Source organism: Rhinoraja longicauda, chromosome 11 (genome assembly GCF_053455715.1).
Source record: "Rhinoraja longicauda isolate Sanriku21f chromosome 11, sRhiLon1.1, whole genome shotgun sequence".
NCBI classification, from domain to species: domain Eukaryota; kingdom Metazoa; phylum Chordata; class Chondrichthyes; order Rajiformes; family Arhynchobatidae; genus Rhinoraja; species Rhinoraja longicauda.
The window spans coordinates 47,450,717-47,474,229 of NC_135963.1; the positions used below are offsets into that span (position 1 = coordinate 47,450,717).

At 42.5% G+C, this 23,513-nt stretch overlaps 1 protein-coding gene across 1 annotated transcript in view; it reads right to left on the reverse strand.

The window, feature by feature from the left end:
• Positions 1-23,513, reverse strand: part of lamc1 (laminin, gamma 1) — a 177,071-nt gene that overhangs the window by 31,678 nt on the left and 121,880 nt on the right. Inside the window, exons 8-15 of the mRNA XM_078407589.1 lie at positions 21,395-21,531; positions 14,726-14,848; positions 10,544-10,733; positions 9,542-9,654; positions 7,829-8,050; positions 3,831-4,019; positions 3,153-3,395; positions 2,603-2,756 (exon numbers count right to left, since the gene is read on the reverse strand). Of these exons, the coding sequence (XP_078263715.1) occupies positions 2,603-2,756; positions 3,153-3,395; positions 3,831-4,019; positions 7,829-8,050; positions 9,542-9,654; positions 10,544-10,733; positions 14,726-14,848; positions 21,395-21,531 (1,371 nt within the window). The remainder of the gene's footprint in view (positions 1-2,602; positions 2,757-3,152; positions 3,396-3,830; positions 4,020-7,828; positions 8,051-9,541; positions 9,655-10,543; positions 10,734-14,725; positions 14,849-21,394; positions 21,532-23,513) is intronic.

Consider the following 23,513-nt stretch of genomic DNA (forward strand, 5'->3'; position numbering starts at 1 on the left):
TAAAACTATTGTACAACATCTCTTCACCCACCATTTAAAACTAAAGCTTGTTATCATTGTGCGCGTGTGCAGTTGGGGGAGGGCTGCCATTTTAAGATCGCCAAAAGGGGGGCTTGAGGGGGGATGGAGTGGATGAGTGGGGAGGGAGGGGAGGGTGCTACACCAATGCAGGAGAGGTTTGGACTCAATGGGTCCACAGCAGCTATTTAAAACTAAAACTTGTTATCATTGTGGTATATTTAAAATGTGTAATGAGGACTGGCAGAACAGGATTATTTCACATGTGCCATTATATATAATTCATCAGCAAGGATCATAAATAATTTGCCAGCTGAGCTTGTTCTTTGGCTGGCTATAAACAAATACTGGATTATAGTAATAAATCAAAATTCATTTTTAGGACTATAAACATTTGTATTTTGGGAAATGTGGTGACTCCTATTACTTTTCAGAAACGAGTGGCAGTTATTTTCATAAATGGTAATGGTTTCATGAAATTTATTAGCCCAAATTTTAGAGTTCATAGCAACCGAGGTGGTTGCTGATTACTATGTTACTGTTGTACAATAACTTTGTGGGTTTCTGAAAGTCAGCTTGTTGGGAATCCAATTCTGCAAAAACTTGGCCAATTTTTCCATTTGGAAACATTTTTATTACAAGATCTTTTAAAATCAGAATATGTAAATTATGTGTAAACAGACTCCACATTAAACCTGGTGAAGAGCAAATCATTTTACTATATGAAAAGCACTTTTGCTTCTCAATATATTTGAATCCATTTGATGATGCTAATCAGGCCTTTTGTTAAAGAGTCTATAAAATAACTATTTTTCATAGTATACATTAGATAGTATACATTGGTGAAATGCAATGTTTGGATAAAATGCAGAGTTGTGTTAAATGCCACAATCATATTATTCCTTTGGAACCTATGGCTGTTCTAAGGCCATGCATCAAACTGCAGTCACCTTACTGAATGATAACTACAAATCCTGTCTTTGATACTAAACGTCAATTTCCTTCCAATCTCCGCTGAACAGCTGTCAGCAAGCTAAAAATTCAAGCACACCAATACTGGAGTATTATTCCCATGAGGTAAAGATAAAAGAATGACAAGGGAAATGTTATACGCAAGCTGGGATTTATAGATTTTGATGCAGGCGGCTCGCTCATACAATCAATCCTCAAACAAGAAACGTATGCCACTTCTTGCGAACATTATCTGCATTCCTTTGTTCTGCGCGCCCTGTATCCTTCATAAGCTCAACATTCTTTTCTAAACCTGACACCGATCAATGTTCACACCTATAATTTGCACAGCAATCTTTTCTGTACTGATGTTCACAATTTTGTTAATTATTATTCTGCTCATCACACTGCTGGCATTACTTTGGGATTTAATAATTTTGCACTTTACAGGACTGATTTAGAAGGGGACGGGGCAACCCCAGACAGCGGCAGCATTCATTGACAGGTCAGGAGATATCAGATGGCAGAGAGCATTCCTGAAGTTTTAACAGAATGGCAGTTCTTTGTTGGAATTCCCTTTGCACATTATACACAGGCAAGTCTCAGATATTTCTTCACAACTTCCATAAACAGAACAGAGAAAACTGGCTTCATGCCATAAGAGAAATATAGACCACAATACAGTACAGCACAGGAACAGGCCCTTCGGCCCACAATGTCTGGGCTGAACACGATGTAAAGACCAAATCTATCTGCCTGCACATAACCCATATTTCTCCATTCCCTGCATTTCCATACATCTATCCAAAAATTTCTTAAGTGCCACTATCGTATCTGCCTCCACCACCATCCCTGGCAGCATGTTTCAGGCGCTCACCCACTGTGTAAAAGATTTGTCCTGCACATCTCCTTTAAATTTTGCTCCTCTTACCTTAAAGCTATGCTGTCTAGTAATTGAAATTTCGATCCTGAGGGAAAAAAGATTGAGTCCACCTTATCTATGCTGCTCATAGTTTCATCTATCAGGTCTCCCCACAGCCTCTGACACTCCAAAGACAACAATCTAAGTCTGTCCAATTTTGTGAAGCTTCCATTCTTGCTTTAAATTTATCCATTGTGGAGATGATAACGTAAGAAATATCTGGGAGTTAAGTTTTAAACAGGAACTCAAATGTTTTATTTTATAGAAAGGTTTCTTTATCATGTGATCTTTCACTTTATCCATATGATGATGAGCGGTCAGTTGCTTTAATTTCTCAGTGAAATGAACTGATTCTTTTAGTTTTAAAAAATGCTCATAATTGCACCTGAGGAAATAATACGCAGAGCTTTAGCTCAACCACCATCAAGTGGAAGACACATGATTTTTTTTTTAAAGTGCCTGAATACAATATTAAATCAATTCCTTGCACTATCTTCTCCTCAGGTACCGTAAAACACAGGACTCGGTCTTGGGTGCTAACTGCTTTCAGCAGCAATAAGGGGAATTTATTACTCCATTGTAGATTTGATTAACATTCCAACAAATGTCTGATCATCTATTAACCTCCAACTAGATTATATTAGCACACAGAAGCAAACTGTCAAGTACTCAGCTGAAGAAGGAGGCTGAAAGTCCTTCTACTTGACTTACCTTTGACAACCCTGGCCACTAAGAAGATTATAGAAGCCTGGCTCACACTGACTGCAGTCTCTGCCCATGACATGACTTAAGCACTCGCATAGACCCGTGATCTGGTTGCAGTTTCTCTGCTGGCCCACCGTGCCATAAGGAGAACAGTCACAAGCTGGAAGAAAAAAATAATACATTGTGTGAATGGGTTGATGAGAGATGCTTTTTGAGATTGCTGGTGGGGCACAAGAGAAACTCAGATAAAGAGCAAAGTGCAACAATATCATTTCATAAGAATGTCAAACTACCCGTCTGCAACTCTTTTCCACTTCTCCAGAAATGGAAACACAGTGATTTACTGCCGACACACAAGAAGGCATTTGTACAGTGCTTTTAGTGTAGCAAAATATTCAAAGGCATTTTATATCTTCCATTCCAAAGGCATTTTATATAAATGGGAGAATTTGAAATTCATTAATTTCACTGAGATTATAATAAAAGTCCTTTTAAAGAAATGATTTGGATTAGTTTAGGTTCATTTAATGGAAGCAAATACAAATGCAAGACTCACCTTTGCATTTTTCTGATGGAATTGGATTTAATGCATTCCCATAAAATCCATCTTTACATTTATCACAGTAGAAACCATCAGTGTTGTAGATGCACTTTAGGCACTCTCCAGTTAGCCGATTACAGTTCCCTACAGCATTTGGATCGATGTTATCGCTACAATGGCACTGTTTGCATGGTCTCTGAGGTGCTTCTCCTAAGGGGTCACCATAGTAGCCATCATCGCAAAGTTCACATCTTTTACCTGAAAGATAATGCATTACAATCACTTATTTAAAAAATGCAGATGTGGGATATCTGCAACAAAAAATGAGTTGCTGAAAATATTCAGCGGGTATGGGAGCATTTTGTGGCAATTGTAATAGACAATGTTTTAGATTGAGTGCCTTTCATCACAACCATAGTTATTCTGGAGAAGTTATTCTGGAGAAAATGTTGCTAAAAAGGGTGTCTGGAATAATGAATACTGAAGAAGGGTCTCGACCGGACACGTCACCCATTCCTTCTCTCCAGAGATGCTGCCTGTCCCGCTGAGCTACTCCAGCATTTTGTGTCTACCAATGGAATACTCCAGACAAGCAAAGTGAAAAACCAAGGTAACAACTTTCTATAATTAATCAGCATGATGTACATGAACAATTTCAATAAATATAATTTACTTCTTTTTTGAGGAACTCACCAGTGGTCCCTACAGGGCAGTTTGTGCACACAATATTTCCAGTTTTCGGCACCATGGCACAGCTTGAACCACTTGGACATGGACATGGGGTACAGGCATCAGTGCCACCGACTGTAGGGTCACCATAGTATCCATCCATACACCGTTCACAATTTGACCCTGCTGTATTGTCCCTGCAGTAACATTCACCTGTGTGCCAGATTAAACAAAAGTTAATTATCCATGTGCGAACATAGGGAATTACATTCTGCTTTTGTTACTGGTATTAAACAGGTGTTACAATATCAACCACCCATTTTTTTTCCACTTGCTTCCACTGATCTCTCTTAAGTAAATATATCTTCCTCGGCTGATTTGTCCATATTTAAACCATAATCAAGGTGGAATAGGCCAGCAGCATTTAAAATACCAATGACTGAAAATTAAATCTTAAAAGATTTAACAGACCCCCCCTGAACCCCCCCTAAAAAATCTCCCAGGATGTCCCAAGCTGTTTATCCCAAAAGTGCCATAACGTGATAATGCTGGGACTAAATTTTTGAATCACCGCTACTACTCTCATGATATTAAGGGGGAAGGGGAGGGGGGGGAGGGGGAGGGGGTGTGTGGGGGTGGGGGCAGAGTGGGAGTGGGGGAGGGGAGGGTGCTACACCGATGCAGGAGAGGCTTTGGGTCCACGGCTCGCTCTGGCTGAGGTTTATTAAAAAAGATTTTTTAACACAATTTATTTCAAAGAACAAACACGATTTTCCCAAGTCACAATGGAAGCCCTACAAGGAATGGGCCCAACAGGTCCACTTGGTCGAGTATATTACTAAAACTGTTTGTTTATTTATTTGTTTCATCATGCCTTGTAATGGTGCCTTATTTCTGTGCTCCCGTCACACGATAGCACAATTTTAGGACCACCTTACTCACCTTTGTCCTGGGGACACCTTAATCCAAGTTTCATTCAAATTGATCTTATATTTTTAAAGTCAGAGAGATTTTAAAGTTTAAAAATTACCTAATTAAACTGACGCTGGCCATGTTCAGCGTATGACGTCACAATGGGATCCGCCCGAGTGAACGGGAGTGGCGGCCAATGAGGGAGGGGGGCCCCACGATGAATGCCGGGGCCAGATCCCACTAGAGTGACGGGAGTGGCAGCCAATGAGGGGGGGGAGGAGGGGAAGGGGGGGAGGGGGGAAGGGGAGGGTGTTAGACCAATGCAGGAGAGGTTTTGGTGGTTGAGGGGGGATGGATCAGTAAGTGGGTGAGGGAGGGGATGGTGAGGGGAGGGGGGATAAGCGGGGTTGAGGAGGGATGGAGTGGGTGAGGGGAGGAGGGGGGTTGTGGGGGGGATCGAGTGTGTGAATGCGGGGGGAGGAGAAGAGGCGGGATAAGGGGGGATCAAGTGGATGAGTGGGGGAGGAGGGGGGGATGGAGTGGGTTAGCAGGGGAGCAGGTGCTGGACCAACGCAGGAAAGGTTTGGGGGCAATGAGGGGGAGGGGGCTGCTGAGCCCATGAGCTGCTGCTAACTTTAATAGATGCGTTTCCCCCCCCCCCGCTGAGAGGACCGGCACCCGTCCCGGCGTGCCTCGAGCCAGAATTTCCTTCCGTGGTGCAGCGCGATCAACAAGATGGCCGTCACCGCCATTCGCAGACGTGCTGCAGGAGAGGCTTTGGGTCCACGGCTCGCTCTGGCTGCAGTGCTGGCAGCACGCGGCTGAGGTGAGTGGCTCCCTCTCCCCTTCCTCGTCTCCCCTCGCCCGCCCATGCCCCGGGGGATTCTCCCCGCCCGGTAACGGGCTTCGTCAGTTGGAGATGATTGCCGGGCCCGCAGGATTGTCAGTTGGGGGAGGGTTGCCCCAGGAGAGACCCGCAGGAAAGATTTGGACCCAGCTCAGTCTAGTTTTCTATAAAACTTGTCTATTTACACATATCCTAAAATTTGAATGTTCAAGATAAAAAATTAAGTGGAAGTTCCTTAAAAACTCAACTCCCGCCAATTTAATTTACATCAAAGATAAATACATTCACAATTTGAAGAACATTCATTGGAAGCTGTGGGTGTAATTTATATTTAAAATAGGATAACAGATTCTCACAAATGCTGAATTGCACTGTCAGTATATCTGCGGACATTTATTGATAGATTGAATACCTGACCAATGACCACCCAGATACGATATCATAAAATGACAGTAAGCAAACTGCAATAAATACCAGCTTCTGCAAAAGCTAGGAAAAATAACTAGTGAGAAAGGCATTGATGTTATAAAGCAATTGACCGATCGACAGATGATCACAGCCTTAATAAATTTATTCGGATGTATGGTACAACTTCATAAGTTTATGAGTCGTAGGAGCAGAATTAGGCCGTTCGGTTTATCAAGTGTACTCCGTCATTCAATCATGGCTGATCTATTCTTCCCTCTCAATCCCATTCTCCTGCCTTCTCCCCGTAACCTTTTGACACCTGTGCTAATCAAGAATCTGTCAATCTCCACTAAAAATACTCAATGACGGCCTCCCACAGGCACCTGTGGCAATGAATTCCACCGATTCATCGGTCCCTGGCTAAAGAAATTCCCCCATATCTCCTTTCTAAAGGTACATTTTTAAATTTTGAGCCTGTGCCCTCTGGTCTTAGACTTTCCCACTAGTAGTAACATCCTCTTCACATCCACATCCAGGCCTTTCATTATTCAGTAGGTTTCAGTAAGATTGCTCTTCGTCCTTCTAAACTCCAACGAGTAAAGGCCCAGTGCCATCAAACGCTCCTCTTACATTAACCTGATCATCACTGGGATCATTCTCGTAAACCTCCTCTAGACCCTCTTCAGCACATCCCTCCTCAGATATGGGGCCCAAAACCATACAGTACTCCAAATGTGGTCTGACCCAGTGCCTTATAAATCATCAGCATTACATCCTTGCTTTTACATTCTAGTCCTCTCGAAATGAATGCTAACATTGCATTTGCATTGCTTCCTATCGATTCAACCGTAAATTAAACTTTTGGGAATCCTGCATCCGCACTTCCAAGTCCCTTTGCACCTCAGACTTCTGAATCCTCTCCCAATTTAGAAGATAGTCTATGCCTTTATTCCTACTACCAAAGTGTATGGCCGCACACTTTGTTCCGCTGTATTCCATCTGCCACTTCTTTGCCCACTCTCCCAACCTGTCCAAGTCTTTCTTCACACAACCTGCTTCCTCTACATTACCTGCCCCTCCACCTATCTTCGTATCATCCGCAAACCTGGCCACAAAGCCATCAATTCCATCATCCCAATCATTAATATACAATGTGAAGAGTAGAGAACCCAACATTGACCCCTGTGGCACACCACTAGTCACCGGCAACCAAGCAGCAAAAGCCCTCTTTATTGCCACTCTTTGCTCCCTGCCATTCAGCCAACCTTCTATCCATGCTAGTTTCTTCCCTCAAATACCACGAAGAAAGTTAGTGAGTCATTGAAAAGACATGGGAAAGCTTCCATTGCAACTTTCAATGCTGCAATGTCTTTTACATCATTAAAAGATGTGCAGTGTCTAACGGCAGGCAAATACTGCCAATTACAACAGCATGCTCTTCAGAAAAAGGGATCGACTTCTCCAATATCTTGCTTTCAATGATACTCAGGCTCGGGCAGTATGCACATAACCAATGTGCTATTAAGGAGAAGTATGTAGTGCACATGAACAAAATAAATGGACTTTATTTTTAGTCCCATGTAGATCTTTGCGTCACTGTCAGGGCTACATTGCCCCGACAGTGAAGCAAAGATCTAAATGGGCCTAAAAATAAAGTCAATTTATTTCATTCATGTGCACCATAAATGAAGAATTAAACTGGCAAATGCAAACAGGCACCCTCCAGGCTAAGAATAGGATATTATATTGGCAGAAATGAGAAATAGAGGAAAATATAAAAAAGGTTGAAGGCTGGGAACACCATTGCATAAACATTGGAACCTATTTTCACAGGATTTTTCCAGCACAAACTCACCACTTTCAGTATCACAGGTATCACTATGTGCATTACAGCTGCAGGGCACACAGGGGCTGAATGAGCCGCGATCAGGATCATCCCTCCTGTGACCCAAAGCACACTGTTCGCAGAACTGCCCCCGATATGCAGTTGGACAAGTGCATTGTTCCACCCAGTCAGCAGGGCTTCCGGAGCCAGGCTGAGCGCCGTGCAGAGTTACATCGTCTAGGTAGCCACGGCCTGCAAGGGAACGGACAAATGTCAGCCACAAATAAACCAACAGTCACTGCCATGCAAATATTTCAACAACAGTAGCAAAAGGTAATCATACTCCAAAACAATGGAAATATACACAAACGTTTATTATTTTTTGCTGAACTAAATTATAAAGACTTCAACATAAACTGCTCATGTTCATAAGGTCATAAGTGATAGGAGAAAAATTAGGCCGTTCAGCCCATCGTCCACTCCGCCATTCAATCCTGGCTGATCCATCTCTTCCTCTTAACTCCAATCTCCTGCCTTCTTCCCATAACCCGATACCCGTACTAATCAAGAAAAGATCTATCTCTGCCTTAAAAATATCCATTGACTTGGCCTCCACAGTCTTCTGTGGCAATTAATTCACCACCCTCTGACTAAAGAAATTCCTCCTCATCTCCTACCTAAAGGAACATCCTTTAATTCTGAAGTTGTAACCTCTGGTCCTAGACTCTCCCACTAGTGGAAACATCCTCTCCACACCTACTCTATCCAGACCTTTCACTATTCGGTAAGTTTCAATGAGGTCCACCCTAATCTTTCTAAACTCCAGCGAGGATAAAGTTTCCTCACTAAACCTCTCTGCTTCTTTCCATCAATAAAAATGGTTCAAAGCTGTGCGATTTCAATACAATTTTAGTCATGCAAAGAAATATTTTCCTTCCTGGCTCAACATTAATTTTTCCATAACCATTTGCAAAATACTAACTCATGTTTCTTTAGATTAAAAGAAAATTACAAGTTGCTTTGGAGTAAAACATAAATGTTTTAGATGTTTGATTGAAGTGTGATTGATTAATCTCACTGTGAAATGGACTAGCAAAGCACTCAGTTGTGTCAAACTGCCACATCAAAGCAATAGAAGCACCTCACATCTATGGTCAGATCCAACACTTGAGAGAGCTCAGGACAAATTAAGGGCACTAAAATCAGACCAGTTCACTAGACTGGAGAGAGCTTGCCTTCACAACTTTTCAAAAGTAGGTAGCAGCAGTGATAGTGGATGCTTTCAAGATGTTTGTCTAAAATTCCCTTGATTTTTGAACTAGTCCCAGCAGACTGAAAATGACAAATATAACACCACTAAAAAAAACACTTGTGAGAGCTCAGGACAAATTAAGGGCACTAAAATCAGACCAGTTCACCAGTGCAAACATCCTCTCTACATCCACTCTATCCAAGCCTTTCATTATTCGGTAAGTTTATCCAAGCCTTTCACTATTCGGTAAGTTTTGATTGTGGTTGGGTTGTGATTGTGAAATACTTCAAACACCATCAAATCTTAGACCAGCAGACCCACGAACATGGATTGGATCAAGGAAAATGGGAATTTACAGAAAAATAGTTCATGTGCAGAATGACTCGTACCTCATTGACAGGCAAAGGCTTAAGGACAATGCGGTCTGTTTTTGCTTCAATTTCTTGCACCTTGCGTGCATCGTCAACTACACTGCTGACTACACTACTTACTATTTTCGTTGTATGTGCCACGAATTTTAATAGCTGTCAGATTGTGAAGAAGCCTTTGAAATTCAAAAGAGGGAAGTTGTGGCCTCCAGGGATAACTTGTCACTTCATGAAGTCTGCAAATAGAAAAAAAATGCATTTCAAACATTTTACAGCATTTTCTGGTTACAAACAAAAGCACCCACGACTTCAGACTAGGTTTAAAAAAGTATTTATTTGGGGTATTTTACAAAGCTATAAGCTTCTTTTGAATTGGATTGTGTAAAGGAAAGCAGATTCATGCAGGTGGTGAGCAAAGTATGTTCCTAATTAACAGATATTGCTTTGAACACAAGAGACTGGGTGGTCCAGAGAAAAACATCAACATCACTCGATTTAGCAGAAGCAGATGCGATATGCTTTAAATTATAACACTGTCATTTCCTTTTTTGGATTGATAAACAAGCATACATCAATAAAGTTACGAAATGGACTAAAGTACAAATGCAGATCAAGCAACTCTTCCTGTATCTTCCCTTGGGGTAATGCAAAATTCCCTTGGGGTAATGGAAAAAAAAAAGGAAATATATACTCAGGCTGTATTCAGCATTTCTTCCCTCCCTCCCTCCCAACAATCTAACCGAGACATTGTCACTATGGTGTGTGGCCTACAAATATGATAAACATTTCAATGCTGCAACAGGGGAGTAAGTGTTCCAGCAAAATGTGCAAGACAATAGACAATAGGTGCAGGAGGAGGCCATTCGGCCCTTCGAGCCAGCACCGCCATTCAGTGTGATCATGGCTGATCATTCTCAATCAGTATCCCGTTCCTGCCTTCTCCCCATACCCCCTGACTCCACTATCCTTAAGATTCCACGTCATTAATAAGCTACCAGAGTGTAACTGACTGCTGAAAACTGTAAAGTGCAGAACAGTTTCTATGCAATTCATCCTTGTTAGACGTCGAGCCCAGATTTTAATGGCTCTGACAATAATATCATTATGTTCTACATTCTATTTCACCTGAAGACGTAGTTCTGACGGCTTTCTGTGGGATACTGGTTTCCCTGAGCAATTAATGGGACTGTCACTCTCAGGCCCGCTCCTTCCAGCACGATATCCTCAGCTGATAAACGAGTGTCTCTCTTGTCCACGTGGAAAGTGAAAGAGAGGTTCTGACCATAACTCATCACCTGATCACCCAAAAACATTGCTGGGGAAAACAAAAGTGGGAAATTAATTACACTGTGCAAGAGTCTAAGAATGTGCTGCAGTTTTAAAAAAGCACATCAGCCTTTGCTTTCAGATCTTCAACTTTGACTGCTGATTTCATTATGAAATAACAATTATCAAATCAAGTGTATTAACAATGATCAATAGACAATAGACAATAGGTGCAGGAGTAGGCCATTCAGCCCTTCGAGCCAGCACCGCCATTCAATGCGATCATGGCTGATCACTCTCAATCAGTACCCCGTTCCTGCCTTCTCCCCATACCCCCTCACTCCGCTATCCTTAAGAGCTCTATCCAGCTCTCTCTTGAAAGCATCCAACGAACTGGCCTCCACTGCCTTCTGAGGCAGAGAATTCCACACCTTCACCACTCTCTGACTGAAAAAGTTCTTCCTCATCTCCGTTCTAAATGGCCTACCCCTTATTCTTAAACTGTGGCCCCTTGTTCTGGACTCCCCCAACATTGGGAACATCTTTCCTGCCTCTAATGTGTCCAATCCCCTAATTATCTTATATGTTTCAATAAGATCCCCCCTCATCCTTCTAAATTCCAGTGTATACAAGCCGAATTGCTCCAGCCTTTCAACATACGACAGTCCCGCCATTCCGGGAATTAACCTAGTGAACCTACGCTGCACGCCTTCAATTGCAAGAATATCCTTCCTCAAATTTGGAGACCAAAACTGCACACAGTACTCCAGGTGCGGTCTCACCAGGGCCCGGTACAACTGTAGAAGGACCTCTTTGCTCCTATACTCAACTCCTCTTGTTATGAAGGCCAACATTCCATTGGCTTTCTTCACTGCCTGCTGTACCTGCATGCTTCCTTTCAGTGACTGATGCACTAGGACACCCAGATCTCGTTGAACATCCCCTCTTCCTAACTTGACACCATTCAGATAATAATCTGCCTTTCTATTCTTACTTCCAAAGTGAATAACCTCACACTTATCTACATTAAACTGCATCTGCCATGTATCCGCCCACTCACACAACCTGTCCAAGTCGCCCTGCAGCCTTATTGCATCTTCCTCACAATTCACACTACCCCCCAGCTTAGTATCATCTGCAAATTTGCTAATGGTACTTTTAATCCCTTCATCTAAGTCATTAATGTATATCGTAAATAGCTGGGGTCCCAGCACCGAACCTTGCGGTACCCCACTGGTCACTGCCTGCCATTCCGAAAGGGACCCATTTATCCCCACTCTTTGCTTTCTGTCTGTCAACCAATTTTCTATCCATGTCAGTACCCTACCCCCAATACCATGTGCTCTAATTTTGCCCACTAATCTCCTATGTGGGACCTTGTCGAAGGCTTTCTGAAAGTCGAGGTACACCACATCCACTGACTCTCCCCTGTCAATTTTCCTAGTTACATCCTCAAAAAATTCCAGTAGATTTGTCAAGCATGATTTCCCCTTCGTAAATCCATGCTGACTCGGAATGATCCTGTTACTGCTATCCAAATGCTCAGCAATTTCTTCTTTTATAATCGACTCCAGCATCTTCCCCACCACTGATGTCAGACTAACTGGTCTATAATTACCCGTTTTCTCTCTCCCTCCTTTCGTAAAAAGTGGGATAACATTTGCTATCCTCCAATCCACAGGAACTGATCCTGTATCTATAGAACATTGAAAAATGATCTCCAATGCTTCCACTATTTCTAGAGCCACCTCCTTAAGTAACCCTGGGATGCAGACCATCAGGCCCTGGGGATTTATCAGCCTTCAGTCCCATCAGTCTACCCAAAACCATTTCCTGCCTAATGTGGATTTCCTTCAGTTCCTCCATCACCCTAGGTTCTCCGGCCCCTAGAACATTTGGGAGATTGTGTGTATCTTCCTCAGTGAAGACAGATCCAAAGTAACAGTTTAACTCGTCTGCCATTTCTTTGTTCCCCATAATAAATTCCCCTGCTTCTATCTTCAAGGGACCCACATTTGCCTTGACTATTTTTTTCCTCTTCACGTACCTAAAAAAACTTTTGCTATCCTCCTTTATATTATTGGCTAGTTTACCCTCGTACCTCATCTTTTCTCCCCGTATTGCCTTTTTAGTTAACTTTTGTTGCTCTTTAAAAGAGTCCCAATCCTCTGTCTTCCCACTCTTCTTTGCTATGTTATACTTCCTCTCCTTAATTTTTATGCTGTCCTTGACTTCCCTTGTCAGCCACAGGTGTCTCTTACTCCCCTTAGAGTCTTTCCGCCTCTTTGGGATAAATTGATCCTGCAACCTCTGCATTATTCCCAGGAATACCTGCCATTGCTGTTCCACAGTCTTCCCTGCTAGGGCCTCCTTCCAGTCCATTTTGGCCAGCTCCTGCCTCATGCCTCTGTAATCCCCTTTGCTATACTGTAATACTGCCCATTCCGATTTTCCCTTCTGCCTTTCCATTTGCAGAGTAAAACTTATCATGTTGTGATCGCTGCCTCCTAATGGCTCTTTTACCTCTAGTCCCCTTATCAGATCAGGATCATTACACAACACTAAATCCAGAATTGCCTTCTCCCTGGTAGGCTCCAGTACAAGCTGTTCTAAGAATCCATCTCGAAGGCACTCTACAAACTCTCTTTCCTGGGGTCCATTTCCAACCTGATTTTCCCAGTCTACCTGCATGTTGAAATCTCCCATAACCACCGTAGCATTACATTTGTGACACGCCAATTTTATCTCCTGATTCAACTTGCACCCTATGTCGAGGCTACTGTTTGGGGGCCTATAGATAACTCCCATTAGGGTCTTTTTACCCTTACAATTCCTCATTTCTATCCATACTGATTCAACATCTCCTGATTCGATGTCACCCCTTGCAAGGGAATGAATATCATTCCTTACCAGCAGAGCAACCCCACCCCCTCTGCCCACCTGGCTGTCTTTTCTATACGTTGTGTACCCCTGAATATTCAGTTCCCAGCCCTGGTCCTCTTGTAGCCATGTCTCAGTGATCCCTACAACATCATACTTGCCCATGACTAACTGAGCCTCAAGCTCATCCACTTTATTTTTTATACTACGCGCATTTAAGTACAACACTTTAACTTCTGTATTTACCTCCCCTCTCACATCGGTCACAAATGGCCCTGCCCTTAATCTCTTTTCCCCTCTAGAACTTCTGTTCCCATTCTTCCGAGAGTCTTCTGCAATATCTCCTGTATTCCCGTTAACCTCATCTTCATATTCACAATTTGTTAACCCCTCCCCCCCAATACTTAGTTTAAAGCCACAGGTGTCGCACTAGCAAACCTGCCTGCCAGAATGTTTGTCCCCCTGCTGTTAAGATGTAACACGTCCCTTTTGTACAAGTCACCCCTAGCCCAGAAGAGATCCCAGTGGTCCAGAAATCTAAATCCCTGCTCTCTGCACCAGCCCCTCAGCCATAAATTCATACCCTCTATCTCTCTGTTCCTGGCCTCACCAGCACGAGGTACCGGTAGCAGTCCAGAGATAACCACCTTCGACGTCCTACTTCTCAGTCTTTTTCCTAACTCTCTAAACTCCCGCTGTAGCACCTTCTTCCTCTTCCGCCCAACGTCATTCGTGCCCACGTGCACAACGACTTCAGGTTGATCGCCTTCCCTCACTAGGATTTTCTGAAGCCGGTCCGTGATGTGCTGAACCCTGGCACCAGGGAGGCAACAGACCATCCTCAAGTCCCTCCTGCTGCCACAGAATCTTCTGTCCCTCGGACGATGGAGTCACCCACCACTACGTCTCTTCCTGACTTCGATCTCCCCTGTCGAGTATCCTTGCCAACAGGTCCGCCACTCGGACTGGAAACGTCTTCTGCCCCGACAGTTCCCAAGGGTGTATACCTATTTGCAATAGGCACAGCCACCGGGGTCTCCTGTAGTCCACGTCCACTCCCCCCTGAAACAGTCTCCCACCTTCGCTCGACCTGGAATGAACTCTATTCATTTTCCCGGGGAAAAAGAGATAACAATTTGTGGATTTATTTAATTTACATACCAGGAGCAACGTAGTAAATGGGAAAATAATAATTCGAGATCACAGAGATGTCACGGCTCATTGGAGACCATTGCAGCCGAACTGCAGCACCATCTCGCTGTTCAGCCCACCATCCATCATCACCTACAAAGAGGCAAATAAACAAGCTCTTAACATTATATTGCAAGCACAGCAATGTACTGGCACTGGCCTTAGGCCTATCGTTAGTTTTTTTTAAAGAACTACAACTACCATGCTGGCAGCTGCCATTTTCATTTATGCATCACTATTAACTTCTAAAACACCCGAAGAGCACGAGTGGACAAACAAAATGTTGATATTGTCCTAATATCACATTTGGTGATATTCGGGCAGATGCAGATATGTGCTCCCAGAGGCAAATTTCAAGATAATTCTGAGAGAAGGATAAAAGAGCCGAGGTTTAAGGAAAGAATTCCAAATTCCAAGGACCTGAAAACAGAGGACAGTCTCTAAATGTGTTGGGGTCAGTTAATGGAAAATCAAGCGGTCAGAGCTGACAGAACAGAGACTGCAAAGCTATATAGGGCTGAAGGACATTATGCAGCTAAGGAGCGATCAGTCCCTAAAGGGGAGGAGCTGGATCGCAAAGATACTTGAAAACAAGGATTTCAACCTTTTGAGGCATCGTTTTACTGGAATATATAGATTGCCAAGAGCATCAATAATTGGGACTTGTTGAGAGGCAGGATGCAGCATATTTTTTAATGACTTCCGTGGAAGCAAACACACAGGTTGAGGCGGGTGATGCTATAGAGATATAAATAGGTGGTCTCAGTAAAAGACTCACATATGTGATCCAAAAAAATTTCGTTGGGTCAAATATGATTCCAAGTTACATGTAGGCAGGATCAGATTCAAGTCTTTGAAGGGAACAGGGTTTGTTAGAGGGGACCAAGGCAATGGGTAGTCTTCCCAGTATTTGGTCAGAGTAAACTGCTACTTGCCTGGTACTGTTTGTCAAACAGGCTAGCTGTCAATGGAGGGTCACGAGAAGTGGTATTGAGGTACAACTTGTATCACCTGCTTACATGTGGAAATAGGACATCACTATTGCAAACTATGTTGCGAAAGGACATTTGCATCACAGATGTACCAGGCAACAACCGGTGGGAAAAAAAAGAATATGATCACCAATCTTTGATAGTCAGTGGCATTACCAATGGAGGATTATTGAATGCCCTCTGCTTCCCTGGATAAATGTAACTCCAAAAGCACTCAGGAAAGCTTGGCACCATCCAAGACTGCGTCCTTCTTGATAGTACATGCACCATTCTCTTCAACATTCATTCTCTTCGCCATCAGCACACCATGGTTGTTGTATGTAATTAGTTGCCTGACTATCCCACAGCACCTCCCAAAACCGCAGGTCCTTTCAACAATGAAGTGGAGGCAGTCTGCATATGGCAAAAGCACCCCTGCTGGTTAGCTCCAAAGCTGCACAGCGTACTATCAGGAAACATACCATTCTTCATTGTCATTAGTTTTTTACATCCTAGCTTCCTGTACCCAACATTAACGTGGGAGTAATTCCAAGTCATGGACCTATGCAACATAAAAACAGGCCTTTTTGCCACCATATTTTTATGGTGACTATCATGCCTATCTACACACATTCCACTTGCCACATTAACCATATCCCTCTATGCCTTCTTCATTCAAGCACCTGTCCAGACGCCTCTTAATCATTGTTACTGATCCTGCCTCCACCACCACCCCTGGCAGCTCACTCCAGATACAAATCTGTGCGAAAGATTTACACCTCAGATTCCCTTTAAATGTCCTCCCTCTCAAATTACACCTGTGTCCTACATCCCTAAAAAGGCATCAGGCTATTTACCCCATCTGTAGGTCTCACAATGTTAATACATCTATCATGAAACCTTACGGCCTCCTCCACCCCAGGGAAAACAGATCCGGCCTATCCAATCTTTCCTTATAGCCAAGCCCTCTAATTCAAGCACCATCCTGTGAATCTTTTTCTGCACTCTCTCTAACCTACTCACATCTTTCCAGTAATGTGGCAACCAGAACCACATTCCAACTGCAGCCCAATCAACAATTTATACAACTTTAATATGATGCTCTAATCTTGCATTGATCAAAGGAGACAAGCAAGCACTCTATCACCACCCTATCGACCAGTGTTATCACTTTCAGGAAACTATGTACGTACCCAAAGGTCTCTACGTTCAACACACTCCAGAGGTCCCTACTATTCGCTGTTTATGTCCTGCCCTGATTTAACGCCCCAAAATACTTTCTTCGCACTTATCAAATTTAAAATACATCTGCCATTCCCTTGTCCACTTTCTCAGTTGAGCTCTACGCTGCTGCAACCATAAACAGCCTTCTTCTCCATCTACTACACCATCAATTTGTGTCATCTGCAAACTTATTAATCATGCCATATCATGCTCATCCAAGTCATTAATATGCATGGCAAACAACAGAGGACTCAGTATTGATCCCTGCTGCACAACACTGGTAACAGGTCTACAACCCCCTACCACAACCAAACCAATTTTGAATCCAATTCGCTTTCTCACCCGAAATCAGGTTGAGAAAATCAGGTTGGAAATGGACCCCAGGAAAGAGAGTTTGTAGAGTGCCTTCGAGATGGATTCTTAGAACAGCTTGTACTGGAGCCTACCAGGGAGAAGGCAATTCTGGATTTAGTGTTGTGTAATGATCCTGATCTGATAAGGGGACTAGAGGTAAAAGAGCCATTAGGAGGCAGCGATCACAACATGATAAGTTTTACTCTGCAAATGGAAAGGCAGAAGGGAAAATCGGAATGGGCAGTATTACAGTATAGCAAAGGGGATTACAGAGGCATGAGGCAGGAGCTGGCCAAAATTGACTGGAAGGAGGCCCTAGCAGGGAAGACTGTGGAACAGCAATGGCAGGTATTCCTGGGAATAATGCAGAGGTTGCAGGATCAATTTATCCCAAAGAGGCGGAAAGACTCTAAGGGGAGTAAGAGACACCTGTGGCTGACAAGGGAAGTCAAGGACAGCATAAAAATTAAGGAGAGGAAGTATAACATAGCAAAGAAGAGTGGGAAGACAGAGGATTGGGACTCTTTTAAAGAGCAACAAAAGTTAACTAAAAAGGCAATACGGGGAGAAAAGATGAGGTACGAGGGTAAACTAGCCAATAATATAAAGGAGGATAGCAAAAGTTTTTTTAGGTACGTGAAGAGGAAAAAAATAGTCAAGGCAAATGTGGGTCCCTTGAAGATAGAAGCAGGGGAATTTATTATGGGGAACAAAGAAATGGCAGACGAGTTAAACCGTTACTTTGGATCTGTCTTCACTGAGGAAGATACACACAATCTCCCAAATGTTCTAGGGGCCGGAGAACCTAGGGTGATGGAGGAACTGAAGGAAATCCACATTAGGCAGGAAATGGTTTTGGGTAGACTGATGGGACTGAAGGCTGATAAATCCCCAGGGCCTGATGGTCTGCATCCCAGGGTACTTAAGGAGGTGGCTCTAGAAATAGTGGAAGCATTGGAGATCATTTTTCAATGTTCTATAGATACAGGATCAGTTCCTGTGGATTGGAGGATAGCAAATGTTATCCCACTTTTTAAGAAAGGAGGGAGAGAGAAAACGGGTAATTATAGACCAGTTAGTCTGACATCAGTGGTGGGGAAGATGCTGGAGTCAATTATAAAAGAAGAAATTGCTGAGCATTTGGATAGCAGTAACAGGGTCATTCCGAGTCAGCATGGATTTACGAAGGGGAAATCATGCTTGACAAATCTACTGGAATTTTTTGAGGATGTAACTAGGAAAATTGACAGGGGAGAGTCAGTGGATGTGGTGTACCTCGACTTTCAGAAAGCCTTCGACAAGGTCCCACATAGGAGATTAGTGGGCAAAATTAGAGCACATGGTATTGGGGGTAGGGTACTGACATGGATAGAAAATTGGTTGACAGACAGAAAGCAAAGAGTGGGGATAAATGGGTCCCTTTCGGAATGGCAGGCAGTGACCAGTGGGGTACCGCAAGGTTCGGTGCTGGGACCCCAGCTATTTACGATATACATTAATGACTTAGATGAAGGGATTAAAAGTACCATTAGCAAATTTGCAGATGATACTGAGCTGGGGGGTAGTGTGAATTGTGAGGAAGATGCAATAAGGCTGCAGGGCGACTTGGACAGGTTGTGTGAGTGGGCGGATACATGGCAGATGCAGTTTAATGTAGATAAGTGTGAGGTTATTCACTTTGGAAGTAAGAATAGAAAGGCAGATTATTATCTGAATGGTGTCAAGTTAGGAAGAGGGGATGTTCAACGAGATCTGGGTGTCCTAGTGCATCAGTCACTGAAAGGAAGCATGCAGGTACAGCAGGCAGTGAAGAAAGCCAATGGAATGTTGGCCTTCATAACAAGAGGAGTTGAGTATAGGAGCAAAGAGGTCCTTCTACAGTTGTACCGGGCCCTGGTGAGACCGCACCTGGAGTACTGTGTGCAGTTTTGGTCTCCAAATTTGAGGAAGGATATTCTTGCAATTGAAGGCGTGCAGCGTAGGTTCACTAGGTTAATTCCCGGAATGGCGGGACTGTCGTATGTTGAAAGGCTGGAGCAATTCGGCTTGTATACACTGGAATTTAGAAGGATGAGGGGGGATCTTATTGAAACATATAAGATAATTAGGGGATTGGACACATTAGAGGCAGGAAAGATGTTCCCAATGTTGGGGGAGTCCAGAACAAGGGGCCACAGTTTAAGAATAAGGGGTAGGCCATTTAGAACGGAGATGAGGAAGAACTTTTTCAGTCAGAGAGTGGTGAAGGTGTGGAATTCTCTGCCTCAGAAGGCAGTGGAGGCCAGTTCGTTGGATGCTTTCAAGAGAGAGCTGGATAGAGCTCTTAAGGATAGCGGAGTGAGGGGGTATGGGGAGAAGGCAGGAACGGGGTACTGATTGAGAGTGATCAGCCATGATCGCATTGAATGGCGGTGCTGGCTCGAAGGGCTGAATGGCCTACTCCTGCACCTATTGTCTATTGTCTATTGTCTATCCCATGTGTTTGAACTTTTCAGATCAATTACATGTGAGACCTTGTCAAAGACCTTGCTAAAGTCTGTGGACAACCTCTACTACACTGCCCTCATCAATCCCCTTGATCACCTTTTCAAAACAGTCAGTCATAAGGTGCTTCAGGTCACTATCACCTGATCACAGGCAATCAAAGATGGGTGATAAATGATGGCCTTCCCACTAATGCCAAGAAATACGTAGATAGAAAAAATAGAAGTCATGTATGCCATCATCAGAAATCTGATTGTATGAATACAAGCAAAGCTCCAGATTAAGATGGTCAAGAGGCTGGAATAGATGCAAGTAATTTTGTTGAGGAAAGTTGGAGATGCTGCCGTACCTCCAATAGAATACAATATCCTTTATTGTCATTGTACAAGTACAACGAGATTTTGATTGTCACTTCCATATCGATGCTATTAAATCAAATATTTTAATAAATCACGGCGAACATGTAAACAACAAGAGGGGGGGGGGAAGGGAAAAGAAAAAGGGGGAACAAGGTAAAGTGCAAGTTAGGATAGTTGTTTGAGAGTGGAAATGACATCAGACCTGAAGGAGCGGGAACAACTCCAGAAGAGAGATAACAGCTCCCAAATGTAGTTAACATGACACTACAAATGGAAGCTGAGTGGTCAGCAATTTAGTTGGAGTAGATTCAACGGAGGTGGAAATAGGAGAAACCAGGGAATGCTGCAAAATCTGAACTGATGCTGAGAACTTTGGAAGTCTGGCCCAAGAGGAGTGAGGGCAGCAGCAGGTTATTTTGACCAGATGATCTCAATCTTAATGGCAAAGCTATCCGTGAATATCTAACACTTTCTATTGGGTAGGGAGTATTTTGCAGAAGAGAACAGAGAACAGAGGTTGATTATGGAAATGCCTGCAGTTCTGAGCAGGATCTGATTGCTTTATAGAGTCAAATTTATTCATAAATGACTAAACAGGTTGTTCCGTACATCTGTTCAAGTGTGCATTCCCAACGGTTCTCCATCACTCACGGTTAAACATGAGCAATGATTTTAATAGGTATAGGATGTTAATGGGGAGACAAAGATTGACAGGTCAGGTATGTAGTTGAAGGCACATCATGGTGAATGGAAAAGCAAAGATTAGTTAATTGAGATTAGGGAAAGGCAGAAGTGAATTGAAAGGTCAATTCTGCTTAAAAAACAGGATATAGGAGGTGGTAGGACTGGCTGGCAGAGGAAGGATGTTGGTGGAGACAGATAAAAGGAAATGATCAAAGCCATCCTGTGTTTGAAACAATTATTAGCAGCAAGTCTATATGTGTTGTACTGTTGGAACCCTGCTTATTGTCACTACATATTAACTTGGCAGTTCACCAAGAAATCAGTGAAGCAACTAAAAGAATCAATATAAAGTATAATATCTACATGAAAATACGCCCATTTATAGTTGGCTCATGACATGTTTGACAAAAACAGTTCACAGAGAATGTAATCATTTTTCATCAGCAAAGTTTCAACTGGGCATGACCTGGACGTTGTTATATTTACCAACTCAGGCTTAAATCATTTTCAAAGTACAGCAAAACAGAGTTTTGAGTATCAAACATTAAAAATCTCATTAACACCTGCATCAAAGCTTGAGGTGATCTGCCCTATTCTGTAACCCTCTGCTTTGTTACAAACAGATGAATGACCAAAGCAGAAGCAGGCAGTGCAGCCATGGGCGTTCTGGGAGTCCAGGTTGAAGAACCCAGGCTTGCATCTACAGAAAAAAGAAAGAAAATTCTTGTAAGCATACATCGATAGTCAAATTGTTGATTTTATGAACAAATAATAAACTATTCAGATAATGCAATTCCCAAATCAACTTTATATACAATCTTTACATGTACGTGTTTTGTGATCTTTACCTTCAATCAAGGCAAGCCTCAATGAACCGGATTAAATTCATGCAAACAGTTTTCTCCTTCATAAAGGAACTTAGCAATATGGTGTAGGAGGGGACTGCAGATGCAAGTTTACACTGAAGATAGACACAAAATGCTGGAGGAACTCAGCGGGACAGGCAGCATCCCTGGAGCGAAGGAACGGGTGACGTTTTGGGTCAATAACTTCCGTTTTCCAGGCCCCCACTCCCTCATCTTTGCCCAACTCACACACCCTTTGTCTCTTCAATGACTTCCGTTCTCCAGGCCCCCACTCCCTCATCTTTACCAGTCTGAAGAAGGGTCTTGACCCAAAATGCCATCCATTCCTTCTCTCCAGAGATGCTGCCTGGCCCACTGAGTTACTTTAGCAATATGGTGATGAACAATAATTTCAAGCTAGTCTTATACAAAATGAAGATGACAGAGGGCAGTTACTGATGTAGTTACTTTCATGTATAAACCAGCTGCTGGAAGATTCCATATATCCTGGGCCAGTTTTCAACGTGACAAAGCTGTAGAAAGTGGACCTATCAACTGACGTCGTTCAATTTAAGAAGTTAATGTAAAATTCAAAGCAACATGTGTGGTATGGTGTTAAATGACGAATAACTAAGGTAAACTGATGACATTAAACATGCAGAGCTGAACGTGTTTTCATTAGAGATAAGATAACAGCTGGACAAGTTCCAGATCTTTAAAATGTTGAGAGACATGGTTGCAGATGCATGCAAGCTATTTGACTTGGAGTGTGTCCACAATAAGGAAATAGATTTCAAATTAATCGGCAACAAAGTGACAAATTAAATGAACGTTTCTCAATAGTGGATATCGCGGACGGACTGTGATCCAGTTAAGGCACTGCCAGCAAAAATATATATATATTTGCATCTATAAAGCAGCCTTAACAACCTTGGGAAATGATTAATGAATTCCATTGAACAAAGTTTAGGTTAAAACAACTATTTAAAAACAATTTACCAAACAATACAAAGCAGTTTATAATTATTTAAATGTACAACCATTACAATGCAGGAAATATGGCAGCCAAGCCAAATTATATGACATATTTTAATCTATTTTTGTTTTTTAATCTATATTTGGATTTCTATTATTAAAAGCATAGGATTATAATTCTGTAAAAAAGCAACCCTGGAAAGACAGCTAGACTGGAGTTATTTGTTAAGAGATCCCCCAAGTCAATTCAAACCATTGCATTAACCCAGTTCCAAACACAACTGGAAAATTTAATCGCAGGGGAAACAGGACCCACCAGCTGCCAGATCCTAGAGTAAGATTACCTTCTGATATTTGCAAGTGAAAATCAACAACAAAATTTCAACCTAAAGATTTAGGCTGATACCCTCACAAATCTTGTAGAATCCAAATTCCGGCAGGCACCAAAATTTCAAGGCAATTAAAATACATCTTTCTTCAATTGTGACCAGATGCAAAATCTTTGTGTGACCAAGTAAAAAATACAAATGGAATTATTTGATATGTTGGTCCTTAAATGGATCCCTTTTTAAAATTATAAAAATGAATGAAGCTAATTTAACCTCTTCTTCAAACAGAAATGTTCTGAAATAAGGTGACAACTATTCTTCAAAGATCAGTGACCACCACCTTACTTTTCCTAGTGCTGCAGAAATGAAGCAAAGCCTCTTAGTATTGGAATCATAAAATTACAAAAATACAGGTGGCGGCTATTTAGCCCATTGATCTTTTTAAAGAACAAGTCAGTTAGTCTCCCATCCCCCAACCTATCCCCTGTAGACCTACAGTTTTCTTTATTTCAGAAGTTTAATTCCTGTATGAA